General features: G+C 46.5%; 1 protein-coding gene across 1 annotated transcript; it reads right to left on the bottom strand.

Annotated features, from left to right (window-relative positions):
• Nucleotides 1–18,515: 18,515 nt before the first annotated feature.
• Nucleotides 18,516–22,145, bottom strand: LOC109775547 (EH domain-containing protein 1). Its single transcript, XM_020334282.4, has 14 exons — nucleotides 22,001–22,145; nucleotides 21,827–21,906; nucleotides 21,622–21,690; nucleotides 21,443–21,500; nucleotides 21,301–21,350; nucleotides 21,167–21,206; nucleotides 20,992–21,053; nucleotides 20,784–20,897; nucleotides 20,513–20,615; nucleotides 20,327–20,376; nucleotides 20,077–20,205; nucleotides 19,730–19,981; nucleotides 19,215–19,294; nucleotides 18,516–19,114 (listed from the first exon to the last, which is right to left on the bottom strand). The coding sequence occupies exons 1-14, from the start codon at nucleotides 22,095–22,097 to the stop codon at nucleotides 18,658–18,660; spliced, it is 1,641 nt and encodes a 546-aa protein (XP_020189871.1). The 5' UTR covers nucleotides 22,098–22,145; the 3' UTR covers nucleotides 18,516–18,657.
• Nucleotides 22,146–24,726: the final 2,581 nt, after the last annotated feature.

The raw sequence follows: 24,726 nt of genomic DNA, 5'->3' as shown, positions 1-24,726 counted from the left end.
CCACCGCTAGCTCTCGACGACGCTGGTGACGAAGCGCTTAGCTGTCGCGACCTCCCCGACGCCGTCCTCACACCGGCCGCGGACCTCGTCTTCTCCGCCGCCGCCATAGGTGTCCTCCGTCGCCAAGTTAGGGCACGGAAGATTGAACTGCTCGGCCTCCTCTCTACTTCGTCTAGCAGTTTTTCGTGTGGTAATTAAAACTCACTTTTACTGCCTTTTTGGTCCGATAGATTCATCTTTCTTCATCAAAAGTGGTTTCTATCCCCACAAATTTGGATCTATCCTGTTCTGCATCTCATAACATGCCTAGTATATTCACTTATGCTTCACACATAGTTAGATTCCTCACTTGTACCTATTCTTGGATTCGTACAAATCTGGAACTAACTCTCAACATATAAGTGAATGTCTTTGCGCTATGAGGTCAATGTCTTCAAATTGATTTATCTTCAAAATCGTCTGAGAATGCATATGACCTCTTCCCCTTCCCTTGCATCTCTAATGCTGTCACAGGTACATGTCCGTGGGAGAATCCCTTGGTTCTCATAGTCTGCATTCATTTGCAGAATTCTTACAGCATCACATTAACTCTCCCGAAGCTAGTTCTTGTCTGACCAACAGACGGAAGACTTTGACAGCTTTGAAGCCATTCAATCTGAACTTCATGGCCACAGAAAAGTCTGCAAGGAAGGGAGGCAGACAGCGCCGTGGGGGCACGTCAATGGATTTGCCTGAAGATCTGTATGAGTTATACAAAACTGATCCTGAAGAAAGCTATGGCCAACGCAAAACACGAATCCAATGGATTCAAAGATATTGGGCCGAGCAATGGTTCAAGTACAGATTCCTCACCAAGGAATATGCTGAAAAGAATGCCATCAAGCGTCCTTGGGGAGATATTCTCTATAAAAATCTTCAACCCAAGACTAAATCTGAAGCTATCGCTCAGGGTTTCTACCCTTGCATGGTCCGTGGACCACAGCCTGCAGATGCCGACCCATCTTCTCTGCTATGGTGCCGTGAAGACAATCTGTTCAAGCGCAACTACAAGTTTGCCAAGGACTCTGCGGCAAAGAACAAGAAGTCACTGGGATTAGACTTCAACCCCGGTCCCTCTGCTCCTCAGGCCGATGGCACAGCGATGCTGAACCCAATATCGTCGGGGCCTTCTACAACCTTGAAGGTCTCATCACGCATATTGCTGTCCAGGGAGCTGCCGTGGAGCACTCTGCAGATGACGCTGATTCTGATGAAGCGCCTGCTCCACCAAAACCACAGAAGCAGAAGAAACCCAAGGCTTCAAAGCCCTCCACTGCGCCAAGAGCTTCGCGTCCGAAGCCTCTGGCCACTGCTCCTCCTGCACCAAGTGTGCATTCTAAAGATCTCTCTCGCATCTCCAAGACTGAGAAGAAGAAGAAGCCCGTGCAGATTACTGGTCAAGCATTGACCCCAGCTGCCATTCTAAGGAGTGAGAACGAAGCCATTGATCTGTCAAGTGACGATGATCTTGGCGATGATGCTCTTGAGCTGCTGATATAGAGCAAGCAAGAGGCAGAAATCTTCAACGATTTGCCCCTCTTTGACGTGGACATATTGAATAACTTCATTGATGAGTGGTTTGACACCCCAAACCTCAGTTTTGATGATCTCCAGCTCCCAATTGGCCTCAGTGTCTCCTTCCACGGAGCCATTGCTCCCGAGCTGGCTCTAGCTCAGAGGATTGTTGAACTAAAGAACAAAATTGACTATGAAAAGGCTCAGTTCAAGAAGCACATGGCCAAGCTCAGTGTGACTGATGTCCAAAACTTCATGCAAATGATGCATGAGCTCAAGGAGGCGTTTCACAAGAAACGTGACGAAGCAAAAGGTTCACGAGAGCGAATGAAACACCTTGCTGCCAAATGTGTTCAAGCATTGGTCTTCCTTTGACGCCAATCGCTCAGGATGATTCATGGGCTGCCCCGTGAAGAAGAATCGCCACGTACTCCCCCAACTCAAGTCACCACTCCGGTGCTTGATGATGACGACTTTGCGGCCCAGCAAACTCCCTCTCCACAAGCGTCGCCCGCATTTCGCAGGCTTCGCAAAGGACCAAGGCCACAAGTCACTCTTTCGAGTGTTCCAGAAGGAGAAGAGCACCACCACTCAGTATCACGCCAAGTGTTTCCTGAAGCCACTCCAACTGCGAACATCTCAGAGTCTGAAGCCAAAGCGCTGAAGACATTCCGGTTGCATCAGCCGATGAACAAGAAGAACCCCGCCAAGAAGAACGTGTTGCTACACCCCCGTCCAACCAAGAAGTTGTTCTCGAGGAGAACGTGTCCGACCCTCCAGCTACTCAAGTGGAGGTTGATAATATTGAGGCGGCCACCAACACCAATACTGAAGCCAATGACGTTGTCATGGCTGAAGCAAATGTGGCGCCTGAAGTTCATGTGGCGCCTGAAGTGAATGAGCCTGAAGCCAATGCTACACTGAAGCCAATGTTGCAGCTGAAACCATTGTGCAGCTCGAAGCCCACGTCAATGCCAATGCTCCTGTGCCCCCTCCAAGGCCTCATACCATTGAGCTGGCTTTTGACCGCGGCCAACCTGTCATGGTTCGTTGGCCCATTCTGGTTCCTCCTCCTGCTCCTGGACCACAATTCGACTATCATGTGGAGCACAAGGCTCAGGTCCAGAAGCCAAAACCAAGGCTGCCAAGGTTTCCAGGTACTGCAACTTCACCAGGATCTTTCAATGTGAATGGCTTCATTGCACACAACACCTTCTTTGACAGCGACAAGAACCCATACTCAAGACCAAGAATTTCATCTGATCGGTTCTGGAGCTATCAGCAGCGCAGTTACTACTCTTGTGTTCTTTATGATCAAGGGCGCATCTTTCCCATATGCGTCTAGACTGCGAAGCTATTGCTGGACTGCCCTGCTTAGAAGAAGCCCTTGACTGTTTCCGAGATGCTGGTTTGCTGCAATTTGTGACTGATAAAGAGCACTGGAACGAAGAGCTTCTGCTACAATTCTACGCCACCCTCCACATTCGTGGCTACAACAGGGATCCAAAGACATGGATCCTTGAGTGGATGACAGGCAATGTACACCACGAAGCCAAAGCTCTGGATATTATTGAGCTCACTGGTCTGCCCACTCCAGGTGAACTGTTTGAGCCTGGTTGTCAGCTTCACCGCAATGCATTGGAGAGCATCTTCCAGAAGCCTGAGCCTAACATGAGCCAAATGCTGAGTATGATGAAGCCACTGCCCCAAGACGCTGAATATCCAAAAGAGTTCTTTGTAGAAGACCTAGAGTATCTGCCCCGCACGATCTATCATATCATAAGGCGAACTCTATGGCCTATCAAGGGACATTCACCTGCAGCGAAGCTCGAAGGAGCAATGAAGACATTGGTTTTCTATATCTTCAATGGCATCAGCTTCAATGCTCAAGAATTCTTCATCAGGCAATTGGCTGCATCTGGCTCTGATCTTTTTGGTCTGAAGTTCTACGCTCCATGGGTTATGCGCCTTATCAAGCTTCACTCTGCTATCAACTATCAGCCGTCTGCGGGCAACCATATGATATTCTTGCCAGAGGTTGATATGTCTATCGAAGCCATCTACCCAGACCCTGCCAAGGAGCCAATTTATCTTCATAATGCCGATCACCAAAGCTTCACTCAACCTATTGAAGGCGTTCTGGATGCTACTCGTGTTCATCCTTTGGCTGGCAATACACGTGCACCTCATCGTGCCCATACTGAAGCCACTGAAAGCACAATTGCTCAAAGGCCTCGGAAGCGTTCTCGTGTTCTCAACGACCGAGAGCTTCTGTCGCCCTGCATCAAAAACAGGATAAGCATCACGACTAGCTGAAGCGTCAGATGCACAGCCTCTTGGTGGATGTCAATCGCATTCGCAACCTTGCCACCAAGAATGCATTTGTCACTCATGAAACCTGTCGGAGGTTGTGGAAGAGTCTGACCTTGCTCAGTGCTGAAGCTGATCTTCAAGACGATGGCTTCACAGAGAGATTCAAATTTGACTCCACTCCTCCCAGAAACGCTGTCTTGCGTCGGACTCCCTCACTTGAAGACTCTGACTATTCCTCCTCAGCTGCAATTGTTAATGCCAGAGTCATTGATGACGAAGATGATGCTACTTCATCACCTCCAACTTCGGCGCGTATCGACACTGCACCAAGTTCTTCTGCACCACCGAACCTCAACGACGACGCTGCTGCTTCACCTACTCCTCATGGGAACGAGTAGAAGCTCTATGTCTTCAAACCTTTTTGGTCCTTACTGACAAAAGGGGGAGAAGCATATGAGTTGATAGTCTTCAAGCGGGTCCATATGGGTGGTTGCTATACTTTTGCCAAGTGCTTACAACTCTCTCTTTTGATACATTTGGTTCTTTGAGTTGTAACACTTAAACTTGATGGTCGTCTGCTACTTTTTCTGCTATTCTGTGATGCGACGATAAATTCCGCATGTGCGATGATAAATCCCGCATGAAGTCATATTGCAGACGTCCATTTTTCATTATGCATGTCATTATCTTCGTTATATCTTTTATGCATAATGAATTGCTTTCATAAGTTGAAGAGGATCTCCACAAGTACAACCTGCCATGTGCATTTGCATTCCAAAAGCAAATTACTTATATGCACATCTTCAAGGGGAGCCTTTCACTACTTACGAAGACAATATCTTAATCCTTTACAATTTCACATACTTTTATCCCCGTTGAAAACTTCAACCAGTTTGTCATCAATCACCAAAAAGGGGGAGATTGTAAGTGCATCTAGTGCCACCCCTAGTTGGTGTTGAGTATTGACGACAAACCTGGTTGAGGGACTAATGTGTTTGTGAGAATTGCAGGATAACATAGGTAGTAGTCCCTCATTGATTCGGTTTACCTATCGGAGATGACCCCTAAAAATGTATGAAGACATTGAAGACAATGGTGGTATGTGAAGACAATCACACCGAAGCTTATGACTCGAGAAGACATGCACGTGAATGGAGTGCGAAGACATAGTTGTTTCGTAGTTTCCTTTTCTTCTTTGTTGAGTCATAGGAACCACCGTACTGTTAAGTGGGGTCCAAGTGAACAAAGTCAGAGTGACTGAAGTGGTGCTCAACCAAATCCTATGTCTTCGAGCGAAGACAATGAGAGCAAATCTTATCCAGAGCTGGATGAGTCAGCTTTACTTGTAGCCCAAGTCAAGCTCTCGCGTGTGTTTGAAATCTGACCGTTGGAACACGTGTCAGTTCCTTAGTGACCCAGGGTCATTTCGGAGAAATCAGGTCGGGTTGCCCAGTGGCTATAAATAGCCCACTCCCTACACCATAAATTGGTGGCTGCTCAGAGTTAGTGCACGACTTTTGTCGTCTGAGAGCAACCCACCTCCGAAGCTTTTGAGAGAGAGAAATCCTTGCGAGGACAAAGCCCAAAACACCCAGAGCCAAAGAGTGTTAGGCATCACTGAAGTCTTTCTGTCCGCGTGACCTGAAGACTTGTTACACTTGAGGACTGTGAATCCTCCAGCCGGTTAGACGTCGTGTTCTGAGCATCCAAGAGTCATTGTGGATTGCTGGTGAACGAAGTCTGTGAAGGTTCGGAAGTCTACCTTGAAGACTTACCAGAGTGATTGGGCAAGGACTGGGTGTCCTTAGCTCAAGGGGAATAAGGTGAAGACACGGTCTTCTGAGTTGAATCTCAGCCTCCCTAGCCAGATGTACAGTTGTCACAGCAACTGGAACTGGTCCAACAAATCCTTGTCCTCACCAAGAGACTAGTTCTATCTTCTCCCTCTCTTTACCTACAGTTTGTCTCCGTGAAGTCATTGCCTGCTTGCACTATCTGTTTGACTTCACTGTGTAACTACTTGTTCTGATTGGCTTCATACTATCTTTCATCCTGATCCATACTGCCTAGCTGCTAATAGTCTTCGTGCTTTCACTTCATTGAATACTTGACTATGGCTTGCCTAGTGTAGTCTACCTTCTACTGCATGTTAATAGGTTCATTTCTATTGTTTGTTTTTGAAACTTCCATGTTTTGAAGACTTTCATAAAAATCGCCTATTCACCCCCCCTCTAGTCGATAACTAGCACTTTCACGTTCACCTAATGATCTCGGAGATTCTAATGCATCTGTAGAAAATTGATAAGCTAATATGGATCTTGTTGTTTCGGGATGTGGATTTGGTCTTCAGGCTTGTCAAAGTCATGGGTTAGGGCTGACCCTTCTCCCTCATCCTCAACAATTATATTGTGCAAAATGACACAACATGTAATCAGCTGCCACAAAGTCTCTAATTTCCACATCGTTGCAGCTCCACGAACAATTTCCCAATGAGCTTGGAGCACTCTGAATGCCCTCTCCAGATCCTTCCTATCCCCTTGCATTGTTGCAAAGTGGCTTTGTTTATTGCCGTGGGGGTCAGATATGGTATTCACAAACGTCGCCTGTTGAGGATAGATACCATCAGCAAAGTAGTACCTCATTAGTTATCGCATCTGTGGACAATGAAGTTGCACGATGGCGATTCCCCATTATAAAGTCTCGAGAACATGGGAGAGCGTTGCAGCATATTGATGCCATCGTGAGAACCATGCATTGCAAATAAAGCATGTCAAATCCACAAGTCATGTGATGAACCTTCTTTCAGTATGACGGTGGCCACTATGGTGTGGCCTTGGTACGTCCCGCACAAACCTTTGGGGGAGTTCCTCCACTTCCAATGCATGCAATCAATTGAATCAAGCATACCTGGAAAACCTCTTGCCTCTCCAATAGCCAGCAACCTTTCCACATCCTACACAATGGTCCTCTTAGATACTTTGCTCCAAACACCTCCATCGCAGCTCGATCAAACCTCGCAGTGGTCTTTAGGCATGTGCTCTCACCATCTCACGAACAACATCGGCGGCAGCAAGCATCCTCCTAGCAGCAGCCAGCAATGCATTTCTACTTAGAGATCGTGTGCCTCCACTCCCTCTACCACGTGCAAGAACAAGGGTTTGTGCATACGAAAGTGACGAAACCATTCATCGGGGATAGTTGGGACGAGATCAAAGTAGTCCTTATAGAGAAGCTTTGCTCTAGAGACCCTATCCCAGTTCAGAACTCTTCTTTTGATCGAACCCTTGAAATTCAAAATGTGCCCCACCCCCGGTCTATTTCCTATCGGATGCTCATGATGATCATCATCTCTGCTTCTTTGTCCGAATCTGACGAATTAGAGAATCCCTTTTGAATTAATTCGTCATGCTCTATGGGTCCATACTCCTCATCCAACGAACATTCAAATCCATCGTTTTACCTACAAAACAATCACAAAAAATTGGTTGGACAATGTGTCAAACACATAGAGGGCAAGGTGCAGTTCGAGAGTAGCCGGACATACCACTGTGGCGTTCGGGCCGATGACAGTGTCTGTGGCAGCGAGACTAGAGGGGAGAGTTTTGTGGCGGCGTTGAGGGATTGGTACGGCGGCGGAGCTAGGGGAGGGCCAGCCCTGACGAGGGAGAAGAGAGGAGAGAAAAATGGTTGGTCTAACAAGGCCGAGGGGTGCAATTTGCGGTGGGTCCTGCCTTTTGGGTCTGACATGACGAACGTGCCTGGGCGTGCCTGACCCTCCCCATATCTGTCACAGATATGGGATGAACATGAGGGGTGCCGATCAGCCGAGACGTTTAGGGATGGTATGAGGAGCCTATATGGGTCGAGTTTTTATTTACCGATCAGTGACCGAGCCAACAGCCCGGACGTATAGGGGCGGGAGGGGGTGTTGGGGAGCCCGAGTCTAGATGCTCTAATAGATTAATGACAGCTAACGCCATCTATGTATGGATAGTTTCGTATCGTGATGGACGAGGCTAGTTAGGGCAACTCCAACGCGGATCACCTATTAATTTGCCATCGAATGTACGCAAATAGGTCAGACTTGTTCACGGATAGTGAGTCCGGCAGAGGTCGTCCAACTGTACTCATGAAATGCAAACAGTGGGGATTAACCGTGGGCCAGGTAGACCGTGTGGAAAAATAGATGTGTGGCACCCAAAGGCTGTGGGGAGATTTGGTCCAACTAACAATGGGCTGGCGGACGTCCGGACTCCCCAAAGCTCTCCCTAGTTTGAGGACTATTGAAAATATGTCCTAGTGATAAAATAATAATAACTATTTATTTCAATGTTTATAATTAATGTTTATATTTTTGTGCTAGAATTGCTATGATTCTTGGATGTGGGAATCAAAGAAAAACTCATATGCGCGTATGAAAACATAAACATAATATAGGTTCCTAGTCTCGGCTCTGAGACTAGCTCATGTGTTGCATAATGATCCCATTTTTCTGACCATAGGGTATTGTTAAAGTAATGAAGATGTCAGCAACAATGAGAGGACATCGTTGGCACAACAATTGTGTTGAACAGACCTGGTTAAATTGTTGGAAATATGCCCTAGAGGCAATAATAAATGGTTATTATTATATTTCTTTGTTCATGGTAATTGTCTATTGTTCATGCTATAATTGTATTGTCCGGAAATCGTAATACATGTGTGAATACATAGACCACAACGTGTCCCTAGTAAGCCTCTAGTTGACTAGCTCGTTGATCAACAGATAGTCCTGGTTTCCTGACTATGGACATTGGATGTCATTGATAACGGGATCACATCATTAGGAGAATGATGTGATGGACAAGACCCAATCCTAAGCATAGCATAAAAGATCGTGTAGTTTCGTTTGCTAGAGCTTTTCCAATGTCAAGTATCTTTTCCTTAGACCATGAGATCGTGCAACTCCCGGATACCGTAGGAGTGCTTTGGGTGCGCCAAACGTCACAACGTAACTGGGTGACTATAAAGGTGCACTACGGGTATCTCCGAAAGTGTCTGTTGGGTTGGCACGGATCGAGACTGGGATTTGTCACTCCGTGTGACGGAGAGGTATCTCTGGGCCCACTCGGTAATGCATCATCATAATGAGCTCTATGTGACTAAGGCATTAGTCACGGGATCATGCATTGCGGTACGAGTAAAGAGACTTGCCGGTAACGAGATTGAACAAGGTATTGGGATACCGACGATCGAATCTCGGGCAAGTAACATACCGATTGACAAAGGGAATTGCATACGGGATTGATTGAATCCTCGACATCGTGGTTCATCCGATGAGATCATCGTGGAACATGTGGGAGCCAACATGGGTATCCAGATCCCGCTGTTGGTTATTGACCGGAGAGGCGTCTCGGTCATGTCTGCATGTCTCCCGAACCCGTAGGGTCTACACACTTAAGGTTCGGTGATGGTGGGGTTGTAGAGATATGTGTATGCGGAAACCCGAAAGTTGTTCGGAGTCCCGGATGAGATCCCGGACGTCACGAGGAGTTCCGAAATGGTCCGGAGGTGAAGAATTATATATAGGAAGTCAAGTTTCGGCCACCGGGAAAGTTTCGGGGGTTACCGGTATTGTACCGGGACCACCGGAAGGGTCCCGGGGGTCCACCGGGTGGGGCCACCTATCCCGGAGGGCCCCGTGGGCTGAAGTGGGAAGGGAACCAGCCCCTAGTGGGCTGGGCGCCCCCCCATGGGCCTCCCCCTGCGCCTAGGGTTGGAAACCCTAGGGTGGGGGGGCGCCCCACTTGCCTTGGGGGGCAAGCCACCCCCCCTCCAGATGGATCTTGGCCGGCGGCCCCCCCTCCCAGGGGGCCTATATAAAGGGGGGAGGGAGGGCAGCAAGATGACAGCCTTGGGCGCCTCCCTCCTCCCCTGCTACACCTCTCCCTCTCGCAGAAGCTCGGCGAAGCCCTGCCGAGACCCGCTACATCCACCAGCACGGCGTCGTGCTGCTGGATCTCCATCAACCTCTCCTTCCCCCTTGCTGGATCAACAAGGAGGAGACGTCGCTGCACCGTACGTGTGTTGAACGCGGAGGTGCCGTCCGTTCGGCACTCGGTCATCGGTGATTTGAATCACGGCGAGTACGACTCCGTCATCCACGTTCATTGGAACGCTTCCGCTCGCGATCTACAAGGGTATGTAGATGCACTCCTTTCCCCTCGTTGCTACTATACTCCATAGATGGATCTTGGTGAGCGTAGGAAAATTTTAAAATTATACTACGATCCCCAACAGTGGTATCAGAGCCAGGCCTATGCGTAGTTACTATGCACGAGTAGAACACAAAGTAGTTGTGGGCGTTGATGTTGCCAATTCTTCTTGCCGCTACTAGTCTTATCTTGTTTCAGCGGCATTGTGGGATGAAGCGGCCCGGACCGACCTTACACGTACGCTTACGTGACACAGGTTCCACCGACTGACATGCACTAGTTGCATAAGGTGGCTAGCGGGTGTCTGTCTCTCCTACTTTAGTCGGAACGGATTCGATGAAAAGGGTCCTTATGAAAGGTAAATAGAAATTGGCAAATCACGTTGTGGTCATACGTAGGTAAGAAACGTTCTTGCTAGAAACCTACAAACCACGTAAAAACTTGCAACAACAATTAGAGGACGTCTAACTTGTTTTTGCAGCATGTGCTATGTGATGTGATATGGCCAGAAGATGTGATGAATGATATATGTGATGTATGAGATTGATCATATTCTTGTAATAGGAATCACGACTTGCATGTCGATGAGTATGACAACCGGCAGGAGCCATAGGAGTTGTCTTTATTATTTTGTATGACCTGCGTGTCATTGAATAACGCCATGTAAATTACTTTACTTTATTGCTAAACGCGTTAGCCATAGAAGTAGAAGTAACCGTTGGCGTGACAACTTCATGAAGACACAATGATGGAGATCATGGTGTCATGCCGGTGAAGAAGATGATCATGGTGCCCCGAAGATGGAGATCAAAGGAGCAAAATGATATTTGCCATATCATGTCACTATTTGATTGCATGTGATGTTTATCATGTTTTTGCATCTTATTTGCTTAGAACGACGGTAGTAAGTAAGATGATCCCTTATGATAATTTCAAGAAAGTGTTCCCCCTAACTGTGCACTGTTGCGAAGGTTCGTTGTTTCGAAGCACCACGTGATGATCGGGTGTGATAGATTCTAACGTTCGCATACAACGGGTGTTGACGAGCCTAGCATGTACATACATGGCCTCGGAACACACGCAATACACTTAGGTTAACTTGACGAGCCTAGCATGTACAAACATGGCCTCGGAACACTGAGGACCGAAAGGTCGAGCATGAGTCGTATAGAAGATACGATCAACATGGAGATGTTCACCGATCTTGACTAGTCCGTCTCACGTGATGATGGGACACGGCCTAGTTAACTCGGATCATGTTTCACTTAGATGACTAGAGGGATGACTGTCTGAGTGGGAGTTCATTGAGTAATTTGATTAGATGAACTTAATTATCATGAACTTAGTCTAAAATCTTTACACTATGTCTTGTAGATCAAATGGCCCACGTTGTCCTCAATTTCAACGCGTTCCTAGAGAAAACCAAGCTGAAAGATGATGGCAACAACTATACGGACTGGGTCCGGAACCTGAGGATCATCCTCATAGCTGCCAAGAAAGATTATGTCCTAGAAGCACCGCTAGGTGAAGCACCAATCCCTCAGAACCAAGACGTTATGAACGCTTGGCAATCACGTGCTGATGATTACTCCCTCGTTCAGTGCGGCATGCTTTACAGCTTAGAACCGGATCTCCAAAAGCGTTTTGAGAAACATGGAGCATATGAGATGTTCGAGGAGATGAAAATGGTTTTCCAAGCTCATGCCCGGATCGAGAGATATGAAGTCTCCGACAAGTTCTTCAGCTGTAAAATGGAGGAGAATAGTTCTGTTAGTGAGCACATACTCAGAATGTCTGGGTTGCACAACCGCTTGTCTCAGCTGGGAGTTAATCTCCCGGATGACGCGGTCATTGATAGAATCCTTCAGTCGCTTCCACCAAGCTACAAGAGCTTTGTGATGAACTTCAATATGCAAGGGATGGAAAAGACCATTCCTGAGGTATATTCAATGCTGAAATCAGCGGAGGTGGAGATCAAAAAGGAACATCAAGTGTTGATGGTGAATAAAACCACTAAGTTCAAGAAGGGCAAGGGTAAGAAGAACTTCAAGAAGGACGGCAAGGGAGTTGCCGCGCCCGGTAAGCAAGTTACTGGGAAGAAGTCAAAGAATAGACCCAAGCCTGAAACTGAGTGCTTTTATTGCAAGGGAAGTGGTCACTGGAAGCGGAACTGCCCCAAATACTTAGCGGACAAGAAGGCCGGCAACACCAAAGGTATATGTGATATACATGTAATTGATGTGTACCTTACCAGTACTCGTAGTAGCTCTTGGGTATTTGATACCGGTGCGGTTGCTCATATTTGTAACTCAAAACAGGAACTACGGAATAAACGGAGACTGGCGAAGGACGAGGTGACGATGCGCGTCGGGAATGGTTCCAAGGTCGATGTGATCGCCGTCGGCACGCTATCTCTGCATCTACCTACGGGATTAGTTTTAAACCTCAATAATTGTTATTTAGTGCCAGCTTTGAGCATGAACATTGTATCTGGATCTCGCTTAATTCGAGATGGCTACTCATTTAAATCTGAGAATAATGGTTGTTCTATTTATTTGAGAGATATGTTTTATGGTCATGCCCCGCTGGTCAATGGTTTATTCTTGATAAATCTCGGACGTGATGTTACACATATTCATAGTGTGAATACCAAAAGATGTAAAGTTGATAACGATAGTCCCACATACTTGTGGCACTGCCGCCTTGGTCACATTGGTGTCAAGCGCATGAAGAAGCTCCATGCAGATGGACTTTTGGAGTCTCTTGATTATGAATCATTTGACACGTGCGAACCATGCCTCATGGGTAAGATGACCAAGACTCCGTTCTCCGGAACAATGGAGCGAGCAACCAACTTATTGGAAATCATACATACCAATGTGTGCGGTCCAATGAGTGTTGAGGCTTGCGGAGGATATCGTTATGTTCTCACTCTCACTGATGACTTAAGTAGATATGGGTATGTCTACCTAATGAAACACAAGTCTAAAACCTTTGAAAAGTTCAAGGAATTTCAGAGTGAAGTTGAGAATCAACGTGACAGGAAAATAAAATTCTTACGATCAGATCGTGGTGGAGAATATTTAAGTCACGAATTTGGTACACACTTAAGGAAATGTGGAATAGTTTCACAACTCACGCCGCCTGGAACACCTTAGAGAAATGGTGTGTCCGAACGTCGTAATCGCACTCTATTGGATATGGTGCGATCTATGATGTCTCTTACCGATTTACCGCTCTCATTTTGGGGCTATGCTTTAGAGACTGCCGCACTCACTTTAAATAGGGCTCCGTCGAAATCCGTTGAGACGACACCGTATGAATTATGGTTTGGGAAGAAACCTAAGCTGTCGTTTCTAAAAGTTTGGGGATGCGATGCTTATGTCAAGAAACTTCAACCTGAAAAGCTCGAACCCAAGTCGGAGAAATGCGTCTTCATAGGATACCCTAAGGAAACTATTGGGTATACCTTCTACCTCAGATCCGAAGGCAAGATCTTCGTTGCCAAGAACGGGTCCTTTCTGGAGAAGGAGTTTCTCTCGAAAGAATTGAGTGGGAGGAAAGTGGAACTTGATGAGGTGATAGTCACCCCTTCCGAACCGGAAAGTAGCGCAGCGCGGGAAAATATTCCTGTGGTGCCTGCACCGACTGAGGAGGAAGTTAATGATGATGATCATGAAGCTTCGGATCAAGTTACTACTGAACTTCGTAGGTCCACAAGGACACGTTCCGCACCAGAATGGTATGGCAACCCTGTCCTGGAAATCATGTTGTTAGACAACGTGAACCTTCGAACTATGAAGAAGCGATGGCGGGCCCGGATTCCGACAAATGGCTAGAAGCCATGAAATCCGAGATAGGATCCATGTATGAAAACGAAGTATGGACTTTGACTGACTTGCCTGATGATCGGCGAGCCATAGAAAACAAATGGATCTTTAAGAAGAAGACAGACGCGGATGGTAATGTGACCATCTACAAAGCTCGACTTGTCGCTAAGGGTTATCGACAAGTTCAAGGGGTTGACTATGATGAGACTTTCTCACCCGTAGCGAAGCTGAAGTCCGTCCGAATCATGTTAGCAATTGCCGCATACTATGATTATGAGATATGGCAGATGGACGTCAAAACGGCATTCCTTAACGGCTTCCTTAAGGAAGAGTTGTATATGATGCAGCCGGAAGGTTTTTTCGATCTTAAGAATGCTAACAAAGTATGCAAGCTCCAGCACTCAATCTATGGGCTGGTGCAAGCATCTCGGAGTTGGAACATTCGCTTTGATGAGATGATCAAAGCGTTTGGGTTTACACAGACTTATGGAGAAGCCTGTGTTTACAAGAAAGTGAGTGGGAGCTCTGTAGCATTTCTCATATTATATGTGGATGACATACTATTGATGGGAAATGATATAGAATTCTTGGAAAGTATAAATGCCTATTTGAATAAGTGTTTTTCAATGAAGGACCATGGAGAAGCTGCTTATATATTAGGCATCAAGATCTATAGAGATAGATCAAGACGCCTCATTGGTCTTTCACCGAGTACGTACCTTGACAAGATATTGAAGAAGTTCAATATGGATCACTCCAAGAAGGGGTTCTTGCCTGTATTGCAAGGTGTGCAATTGAGCACGGCTCAATGCCCGACCACGGCAGAAGATAGAGAAAAGATGAGTGTCATCCCCTATGCCTCAGCCATAGGGTTTATTATGTATGCCATGTTGTGTACCAGACCTGATGTAAACCTTGCCGTAAGTTTAGGAAGGTACCAAAGTAATCCCGGCATGGAACACTGGACAGCGGTCAAGAATATCCTGAAGTACCTAAAGAGGACTAAGGATATGTTTCTCGTTTATGGAGGTGACGAAGAGCTCGTCGCAAAGGGTTACGTCGACGCTAGCTTCGACACAGATCTGGATGACTCGAAGTCACAAACCGGATACGTGTATATTTTGAATGGAGGAGCAGTAAGCTGGTGCAGTTGCAAGCAAAGCGTCGTGGCGGGATCTACATGTGAAGCAGAGTACATGGCAGCCTCGGAGGCAGCGCAGGAAGCAGTCTGGATGAAGGAGTTCATTACCGACCTAGGGGTGATTCCCAGTGCGTCGGGCCCGATGACTCTCTTCTGTGACAACACTGGAGCTATTGCTCTTGCGAAGGAGCCCAGGTTTCACAGGAAGACCAGGCATATCAAGCGTCGCTTCAACTCCATTCGTGAAAGTGTTCAAAATGGAGACATAGATATTTGTAAAGTACATACGGACCTGAATGTAGTAGATCCGTTGACTAAACCTCTCCCTAGAGCAAAACATGATCAACACCAGGACGCAATGGGTGTTCGATTCATCACAATGTAACTAGATTATTGACTCTAGTGCAAGTGGGAGACTGTTGGAAATATTCCCTAGAGGCAATAATAAATGGATATTATTATATTTCTTTGTTCATGGTAATTGTCTATTGTTCATGCTATAATTGTATTGTCCGGAAATCGTAATACATGTGTGAATACATAGACCACAACGTGTCCCTAGTAAGCCTCTAGTTGACTAGCTCGTTGATCAACAGATAGTCATGGTTTCCTGACTATGGACATTGGATGTCATTGATAACGGGATCACATCATTAGGAGAATGATGTGATGGACAAGACCCAATCCTAAGCATAGCATAAAAGATCGTGTAGTTTCGTTTGCTAGAGCTTTTCCAATGTCAAGTATCTTTTCCTTAGACCATGAGATCGTGCTACTCCCGGATACCGTAGGAGTGCTTTGGGTGTGCCAAACGTCACAACGTAACTGGGTGACTATAAAGGTGCACTACGGGTATCTCCGAAAGTGTCTGTTGGGTTGGCACGGATCGAGACTGGGATTTGTTACTCCGTGTGACGGAGAGGTATCTCTGGGCCCACTCGGTAATGCATCATCATAATGAGCTCTATGTGACTAAGGCGTTAGTCACGGGATCATGCATTGCGGTACGAGTAAAGAGACTTGCCGGTAACGAGATTGAACAAGGTATTGGGATACCGACGATCGAATCTCGGGCAAGTAACATACTGATTGACAAAGGGAATTGCATACGGGATTGATTGAATCCTCGACATCGTGGTTCATCCGATGAGATCATCGTGGAACATGTGGGAGCCAACATGGGTATCCAGATCCCGCTGTTGGTTATTGACCGGAGAGGCGTCTCGGTCATGTCTGCATGTCTCCCGAACCCGTAGGGTCTACACACTTAAGGTTCGGTGACGCTGGGGTTGTAGAGATATGTGTATGCGGAAACCCGAAAGTTGTTCGGAGTCCCGGATGAGATCCCGGACGTCACGAGGAGTTCCGGAATGGTCCGGAGGTGAAGAATTATAGATAGGAAGTCAAGTTTCGGCCACCGGGAAAGATTCGGGGGTTACCGGTATTGTACCGGGACCACCGGAAGGGTCCTGGGGGTCCACCGGGTGGGGCCACCTATCCCGGAGGTCCCCGTGGGCTGAAGTGGGAAGGGAACCAGCCCCTAGTGGGCTGGGCGCCCCCCCATGGGCCTCCCCCCCGCGCCTAGGGTTGGAAACCCTAGGGTGGGGGGGCGCCCCACTTGCCTTGGGGGGCAAGCCACCCCCCTTGGCCGCCGCCCCCCTCCAGATGGATCTTGGCCGGCGGCCCCCCCCCTCCCAGGGGGCCTATATAAAGGGGGGGAGGGAGGGCAGCAAGATGACAGCCTTGGGCGCCTCCCTCCTCCCCTGCTACACCTCTCCCTCTCGCAGAAGCTCGGCGAAGCCCTGCCGAGACCCGCTACATCCACCAGCACGGCGTCGTGCTGCTGGATCTCCATCAACCTCTCCTTCCCCCTTGCTGGATCAAGAAGGAGGAGACGTCGCTGCACCGTACGTGTGTTGAACGCGGAGGTGCCGTCCGTTCGGCACTCGGTCATCGGTGATTTGAATCACGGCGAGTACGACTCCGTCATCCACGTTCATTGGAACGCTTCCGCTCGCGATCTACAAGGGTATGTAGATGCACTCCTTTCCCCTCGTTGCTAGTATACTCCATAGATGGATCTTGGTGAGCGTAGGAAAATTTTAAAATTATGCTACGATCCCCAACATAAATGATATACTACGAGAACACATCGTCACAATGTTATTATTATAACCATGCAAGTGTTAACATATATTCAATTGCTTAGGCCATGAGAGTATGATTACCCTGTCCACAAGACTAGGAGTCGACTCATGGAGCATTGCAAGATCAGATTTGGAAGGGGGCTACCTCACCATCTTATATCGTCCGACTGTGTACTTCTTCGGTTGTTGCTTTATATATAAAGCAGGACGAAAGCTTATTTAAAGATGAGAGTACTCATACTTTCATACCGGATGTTGTACTTTGGGGTTCATCAAATGTTAGAGTGATTATAACAGCAATTTCCGAGTGCATCATAAAATATGTCTAAGGACTTGATAGATCAAGATTGGATTTGCTCCTCCGACGAGATATTTTTTAGTCATCTCGCCATTACGATATTCATAATTGTCTGAATGGGAACACCAGGATGCAGAAACAAAGAAAACAATGATACCGATAATGGTGAAACATTTCGAACGCGTGAACGTAAGACGGTCGAGCAATTTTAACATACCCCCTCTTACCCTCTTTTTTCATATGAGAGATAAGAAGGTAAGAGTCAATCAGAATCACTAATTAGTGCAATCAACGATTCAGATCTATTTTGTACTCTTATCTTTTGCGTAAAAAAGAGAGGTAAGAGGAAGCATGTTAAAAAGCCTCAAGGCTCGCTGGTGCTGCTAGCAACGGCAAGGCACGCACGACCACGGGCATTCCACGGAAAGTTTTTTGCCAACTTTTTGGAAAAGGGTTGTTCCTGCAATCCTAGCCTTTGAGGTGGTTTCACGCAATTAACTCATCCTTAGTAAAACTCTTCTAAATACTACTCCCTCGGTTTTTAAATATAAGACCTTTTAGAGATATCACTATGGACTACATACAGAGAAAAATAAGTGAATCTACACTTTAAAAGACGTCTATATACATTCATATGTAGTCCGTATTGAAAATCTCTAAAAGGTCTTATATTTAAAAACGGAGGGAGGATCATTTATCAGAAACCAGTAGCTCTACAGCTTTATACTCGTTTTTTTATACAATTTCATACACGTTGAAAAGGAAGGAAAAGGAGCCAAAAATATCCAGTAAAAACTTGGACAACAGACTAGTTATATCTCCTGCAGCATGGTGTGTGGGGTGAGGGATGCACGCTACGTATCATCGTCATCCTCCATATCATCGGATGAGAAGCGGCCAAAGTGGTTTCATGCCGCCGCCATCATCTCCCGCCGTGGACCTGCGACGAGCCCGTGTTAGCCCATTGCCAATCAGTGTGGCTGGCATTGTCTTCTTCAGCTGATCAGCGTGACATTGTCCATCACCAACAAGGTCATGTAAATTACAGATCGATTGATGCTTTTATAGTTCATCGAAGCGCGGTGATCAAAGTTAACATACATACACCTCAAGCTCAATGAACGATGAGAAATTCGGGTGTTCTGCCTTTGGAATCTACATTGTCCATTTGTCCTTCAGTTCATTCGTAGGGGTTCCTGAACTGCTTGAGGAGGTCCGGGATGTCGTAGGCGAGCATGTCGTCGACGTCCTTGACCATCTTGGTATGGAGCCGCTCGAAGCGGTCGAAGTTGTAGGCGCTGAGCGTGTCCCGGTACTCGTCGACGCTGGGGAAGTCGCCCGGCGGCAGGTGCATCTCCTTCTGCACCTTGGCGAACTGCTCGTCCAGCGTCTCCAGCAGCTTCTGCTGCGCCTTGGCCTTCCCCATCAGCGCCGGCATCTGGTTCTTGAGGTGCCCCACGATGTGCGCGTGCACCTTGGCCGACCGCGCCCGCTTCACGAACTCGTTGATCCGCCGGTCGCAAGCCTTCTTCGGGATGTCGTTGAGGTCCGACAGCAGGTCCTCCTGCTCCCTCACGAACAGCTCCGACCCCAGCGGCCCCGCCGCCGTCTCCCGGATTGGCTTGTCGTTGAACGACCTGCCAATATAATTTAGTGTAATCATTGACGATGATGCTGCATTGTTAAATGTTAAATCAAATACTAGTGTTGCATCAGAATATTGATCGATGAATGTACCCAATGTAGACACGCATGACCTCCGGCGTGTTGAGGACTTTCCCCAGCGACCACAGCAGTGCTCCGTAGACCCTCATCAGCTGATCAAAGCATTCAGTCAGAACCAGAGTTATCAATTGCTTAAAGTCAACTTGGACACCATATTTGCTGGCACTTGTATGCGAAAAATAGGTGCAAAACTGGTATCAGTTGCTTTCGATGATGAGCTTCATTAGATATTCTGTTATCTAACACTTGGATATGAAACCATCCAACAAGTATAAATATGTACATTGTCGCGTACTTGCTTTCACTGGAGATATCAGTTGCTTTCAATCAGCATTATTAGATATCCTCTATTATCTAAATCTTAGATATGAAACCTTCAAGGGGTATCAATATGTCCATTATTGCACTTTTGCTTCAACCAGCCTGGTTATTCTATCTGCTGCCACTTGAGATATGAAATCATTGCACTACTCTTGTTTCAGGAATAAATGACAAAAGTGGAATATGCTCAAAAGTGGAATATTCACCTGTTGCGCGTCAACTTGGTCAGCTTTGTTGAGAACTATGCGTATCTTGTCATCGTGACCGCGCAGCGACCCAATCACACGCTTGAACTCGTCGCTGATGTCGAGCTTATGGGGATCGAACAGGAGAAGGATGAGGTCAGACTTGGCCGCAAACCACGACGTGACTCCGGTGAAATCGTAGCTGCGTTGCGTTCGCTGCTTCTCCCCTGATAACACTCCGGGAGTGTCCACGAAGGAAATGTGATCCAGTAACTTGGCAAACAAAATGAAGCTCAATACTGTTAGTTATTTCCTACAAGCTACAGAAAATGGTGAGGTAAATACTGGGCGCAAGAGAGTATATATACTGGATGAGGCATCTGAGAGCACTCAAACTTGGATAAAAACGCCGTTCCGAACGCCGACAAGCCGCTGTATGGCATGTCAGCCTGCACCGCAATTGTGTTTCCAGGGATGCATCTTTCATCTGGCCCAGTCTGGAGCAGTGGGAAAATGCATCATCAAAGTGGGACTGGAAGATATCTACTGGGGTAAAATATTCAAACTGGCATCAACCAAGGTTAGGCCGAGACATCGACATCTCCATGGGGAACTTACAGTAACAACAACAAATCTATCGGTCGTAGGCTCTGGTCCAATATGAGAACCTACAAAAGTAATATCCGCGATGCTATTAAATGATAGTCAGGAAAGGAAGAGATGCAAAAGAGAAGGTACAACCGATTCTCAAATCTCATTTACCGACAGGAGGAAAGGGAAAGTGCAACAACCCAACCTGCTTACCTGGATAGCTTGACTTTAGTAAATGCTTTATGAATGTGGTTTTTCCAGTAGAGTATTGACCCAATAGCATGATCATTGGCTTCGCATCAAAATCGCTGCTAGTCTACAAATAAGATAATTTCAAATACTTGTCATTGAAACCATTATGGTATGTTAAGCATGTGAATTTGTTCCCATTATGGAAGCTTCTTCAGGGACAAATTCTGGCTTGGTTATATAGATTTTCTAAAGAGCAAATCAGAGAAACTCATTAAGCCAGGCTAAGACTCACCAGCAAAGGTGAAACAAAGTCATTATATTGGTAAGTTTTTTCTAGAGGCCTCAACTTCTCAATGTATGCTTTCTTTAGTCCATCGATTATCGAGGTAACTGATTTCATCGCTATCTGCAAAATGAAAAATTATTACTGTGATGCAGTACTTCAAGCGATAATAAACCAACAGATCATCTGCAGCCCTGCACACAGCTCGCCGATGTACCTTCTTTCCTGACTTCGAGTTAAACCAGTTAGCTGACATAGACGTTTGGACTGGATGGTACGCTGCGTGATCAGCGAGAATAACAACCAGAATCAGCCCCCGGGCTAGATGGAAAAAAAATCCGCTCGACTCTATAGTCTGCACTTAGATAGCCATGAAACAAACTAACTCGTACCAGTGAGGTCGGAGCTGCTCTTGTGTGCCCCACTCTTTTTCTTCGAGGATGGAGAAGATACAAAGAAGTTTGAGTGAGAAAAAAGTATCTACCGTGTTGCACATGATGAAACATATGGATTAACGCAGACATACTAGTTTCTTCTCCAGACCTTCCATTGTCGGAGGCTGCAAGGTCCCCAAATCTGAAGCAAAATGAAACAGTAAGTCTGCCAATAGTTTTCTTCGGTAAGTACGATTGAAATTGGCTAGTAATGTGGGTATCTATCAGCTCTACCTGCATGTGCAAGGGTGTCTTGACTGATGTCTTGCCCTGCCTGTGCCAGAGAAACCAGCTGCACATTCCCATCCGTTTAAGTTTTAACGCATGATCATAATCATATCGGTTGCAAGAACATATCAACATATATTCAGAAGCAGATACCAAATAAAAGTACACCGGTAGCATGGGCAAACCTGCATTGCGGTCATAAACTCCGTGAATCCAAGATAACCCTGCCGTTTCGAGTCAGCAATTGCCCAGACCTGAAGAGTGAAGATCCAAAGGAAAATAAAAGTGTGTATTGGTAACAGAGGTACAGATTTTGTGTGATGAAAATGTAGCGGGAAAAATACACAGTGAAGGTGATTGTGCATGAAGGAGAAAACATATGTCCTTCACCTGCTTGAGGTCTTCCCTGGAGAGCTTGGACATGGCGAAGAACTTGAGTGCGTCCTTCCCAGTCAGGCGACCGTCCGCGTCTGCAGTCCGGACGCACAGCAACAACATGGATCGAACCAAAGTCAGCGAAATCCACCCACAAATCGACGGCGGAACCAATTCGATGGGACGAACCGTCGTCGGCGAGGTAGAACCAGCGGAGGTAGACGCTGCGCTGCTCCTTGAGGCCCCATGATCTCGTGGGCGACGAGTCCGCCGACGACGACTCCATGCCGGCGGCCCGTTTCTCTCCGGTCGGGAGAGGGGGGAGAGGACGAGGAACGCCTGGAGACGAGAACGCGGCGCGCGCGCGCAGGCGTGCATGGCGCCCGGTTAATGGCCGCGATCGTGCGCGCGCCGCGGCAAATGCGGCACTGCCTTGGCTCACGTGACTCGACTCGGCATCGTGGCAGACAGGGGAATCGCCGCATGAATGAAGCAGGGTGTTGATGGGCCATCCCTAAAAAAATTAGTGTTGATGGGGCAGCTATTGTGAGGCCCACTAACACTTACCGAGTTTATTATGCCCCTTGTATTTTGGGTCCAACTATGACCATCTGTTGCTTAAAAAAAATATAGTGTTGGATTTGTATTTGAAAGAGGTTTTCCACGAGAGCAACTAGTTAACGAGCGCTCCTTCGGGAGCCTCGCAACGATCAGCGCCACTTGGCGCGCTCTCAGCCATTCGCCACGTGTCGCGCTCTGGACGCTCCCTCCGGATTTTGTTTTTTTATTTTTCCGCACGCGTTTTAGGCTTTTTAAACGGGTTTTTTGTTTTTTTTCGACGTTTTGGTTTTGCCGCGGTCTTTCTTAGCTTTTTGATCATTTTTTTCTTCGAAAAAACGCGTATTTTTCTTTCGTGAAAGTCACGGTTTTTCTTCCGCGAGAGGCACGATTGTGCTTTAGCGAGAGTCACGGCCGTGCCTTTCGAAAACAAAAAAACACGTTTTCTGTTTTTTTCGCAAGAGTCACGGTTTTGCTTCCGCGAGAGGCACGGTTGTGCTTTCGCGAGAGTCACGGCCGTGCCTCTCGGAAAGGAAAAAACAAAACGCGTTTTCTGTTTTTTTCGCGAGAGTCACGGTTTTGCTTTCGCGAGAGACACGGTTGTGCTTTCGCGAGAGTCACGGCCGTGCCTCTCGGAAAGGGGAAAAATACGCATTTTCTGTTTTTTTTTTCTTTCACGAGAGTCACGGTTTTACTTCCGCGAGAGGCACGGTTGTGCTTTCGCGAGAATCACGGCCGTGCCTCTCGGAAAGGAAAAAAATACGAGTTTTCTGTTTTTTTTCTTTCACGAGAGTCACGGTTGTGGGCTGTGCCTCTCGGAAACAAAAAAAATAATGCATTTTCTGTTTTTTTCCTTCCACGAGAGTCACGGTTTTGCTTCCACGATAGGCACGGTTGTGATTTCGCGAGAGGCATGGGCGTGCCTCCTTCGGAAAGGAAAAAAAAACGTGCTCCTGGTTCGGTTTTTTCGCCCGGTTTTTTTCGTGAAAAAAAAGTTCGTCAAAACCTATCAATATGGAATCTAGTTTTGAAGATCTCGACGCGAGGAATCCAATGGTGAAAACGGTTCGAGATTTCGACGTACGGTTTAGGAGATAAAACGTTTTGAATGAACGGATCTATGAAAAAAGAGAAAACTCCCAGGTTGCGACAAGTGGTGCGCTGCATGTGCGCCACTTGTCGCGACCTGGGAAGTGGAGTGTTCTTTGAAACGAGTACTCCTTAATTAGTGATTTCGGTTTTTCACGGTATAATTTCTTTTTATTAGTTAAATTTTGATCAAACTTTCGCTCAAGATCAAAGGGACTAAATAAACCCGGACGGATTGCGGGGCGCTGCCTTGGCACAACGATCTCCCGGTGATTATCTCAAAAAAAGAAAATCGCTCCGTGACTCGATCGGCATCATGGCAATTGTGTTTTTAGGGGTAAAAAGGGGAAGCGAGTCTTGAAAGGTCTTGCGTACAGCACGACACTACTGGGCCGGTCCATTACTGTAGTTGTGAGCGAGATTTTCCGGTGTTTTCACTGTTTTGCGTCGGTTTTTCTCTGGTTTTCTCCTTTTTTAGGTTTGAGTTGTGCTATGCACACGACAAAATTTTCACGATTCACAGACGACGATGTAATCCAGCCATAGATGCGTATGAGTGAAAAGGGCACTGGCCGCCGGATGTACACGTCGTGCGAAGATCGGGCAGAAGTTTCGTGCATGGAGCAGTTTCATTTCGGTTTTGTTTGTTTCTTTCTTCGATATTCACCGTTTTTAATGGCTTTTCTTATTTCTTGTTTTCAAAACATGTCTATTTTTTCATGTATCTTGTACATTTTTCGGATACAGTCCAGACATTTTTTGTGCACGTTTAAATTTTGACAAATTCATAATTAACATTTTTTTCAAACATACCTTTTGATGTCTACTTTCTTTCATACATATTTTACACTTTCATATACGTCTAAAACATTTTTTGAATGCATGATTAACACTTATTCGAATACGTATTGAACATTTTTCTTGGCAGCGTTCAAAAGTCCGTTGGTGAACCAACTTAGCCCTTGGGATGGGCTTGTGGCCTATCGAGATTGTGCTATGACACTAGTACGACGCTGAAGGTGATGAATGGACCATGATAGATGGTGGCAGTTTATGAATGGACCCCTACGCAATATAATTTTTTTTTTTGAAAAAAAACCCTATATTAATTAATTAATAATGTTATTACAATCATTCATTACAAAATTCGCCACACAGGACAGAACACTATTAAGAAGAATCCCATCAGATTTATTTATAAAGCTAAACTTCGCAATTTCGTGCGCCACCTTATTGGCCTGCCGATTAATTTTTGCAATTTTAAAATT

Source organism: Aegilops tauschii, chromosome 2 (assembly GCF_002575655.3).
Source record: "Aegilops tauschii subsp. strangulata cultivar AL8/78 chromosome 2, Aet v6.0, whole genome shotgun sequence".
Taxonomy (NCBI): domain Eukaryota; kingdom Viridiplantae; phylum Streptophyta; class Magnoliopsida; order Poales; family Poaceae; genus Aegilops; species Aegilops tauschii.
The sequence above is the reverse complement of the archived record's forward strand: the minus strand, read 5'-3'. Positions and strand labels throughout refer to the sequence as shown.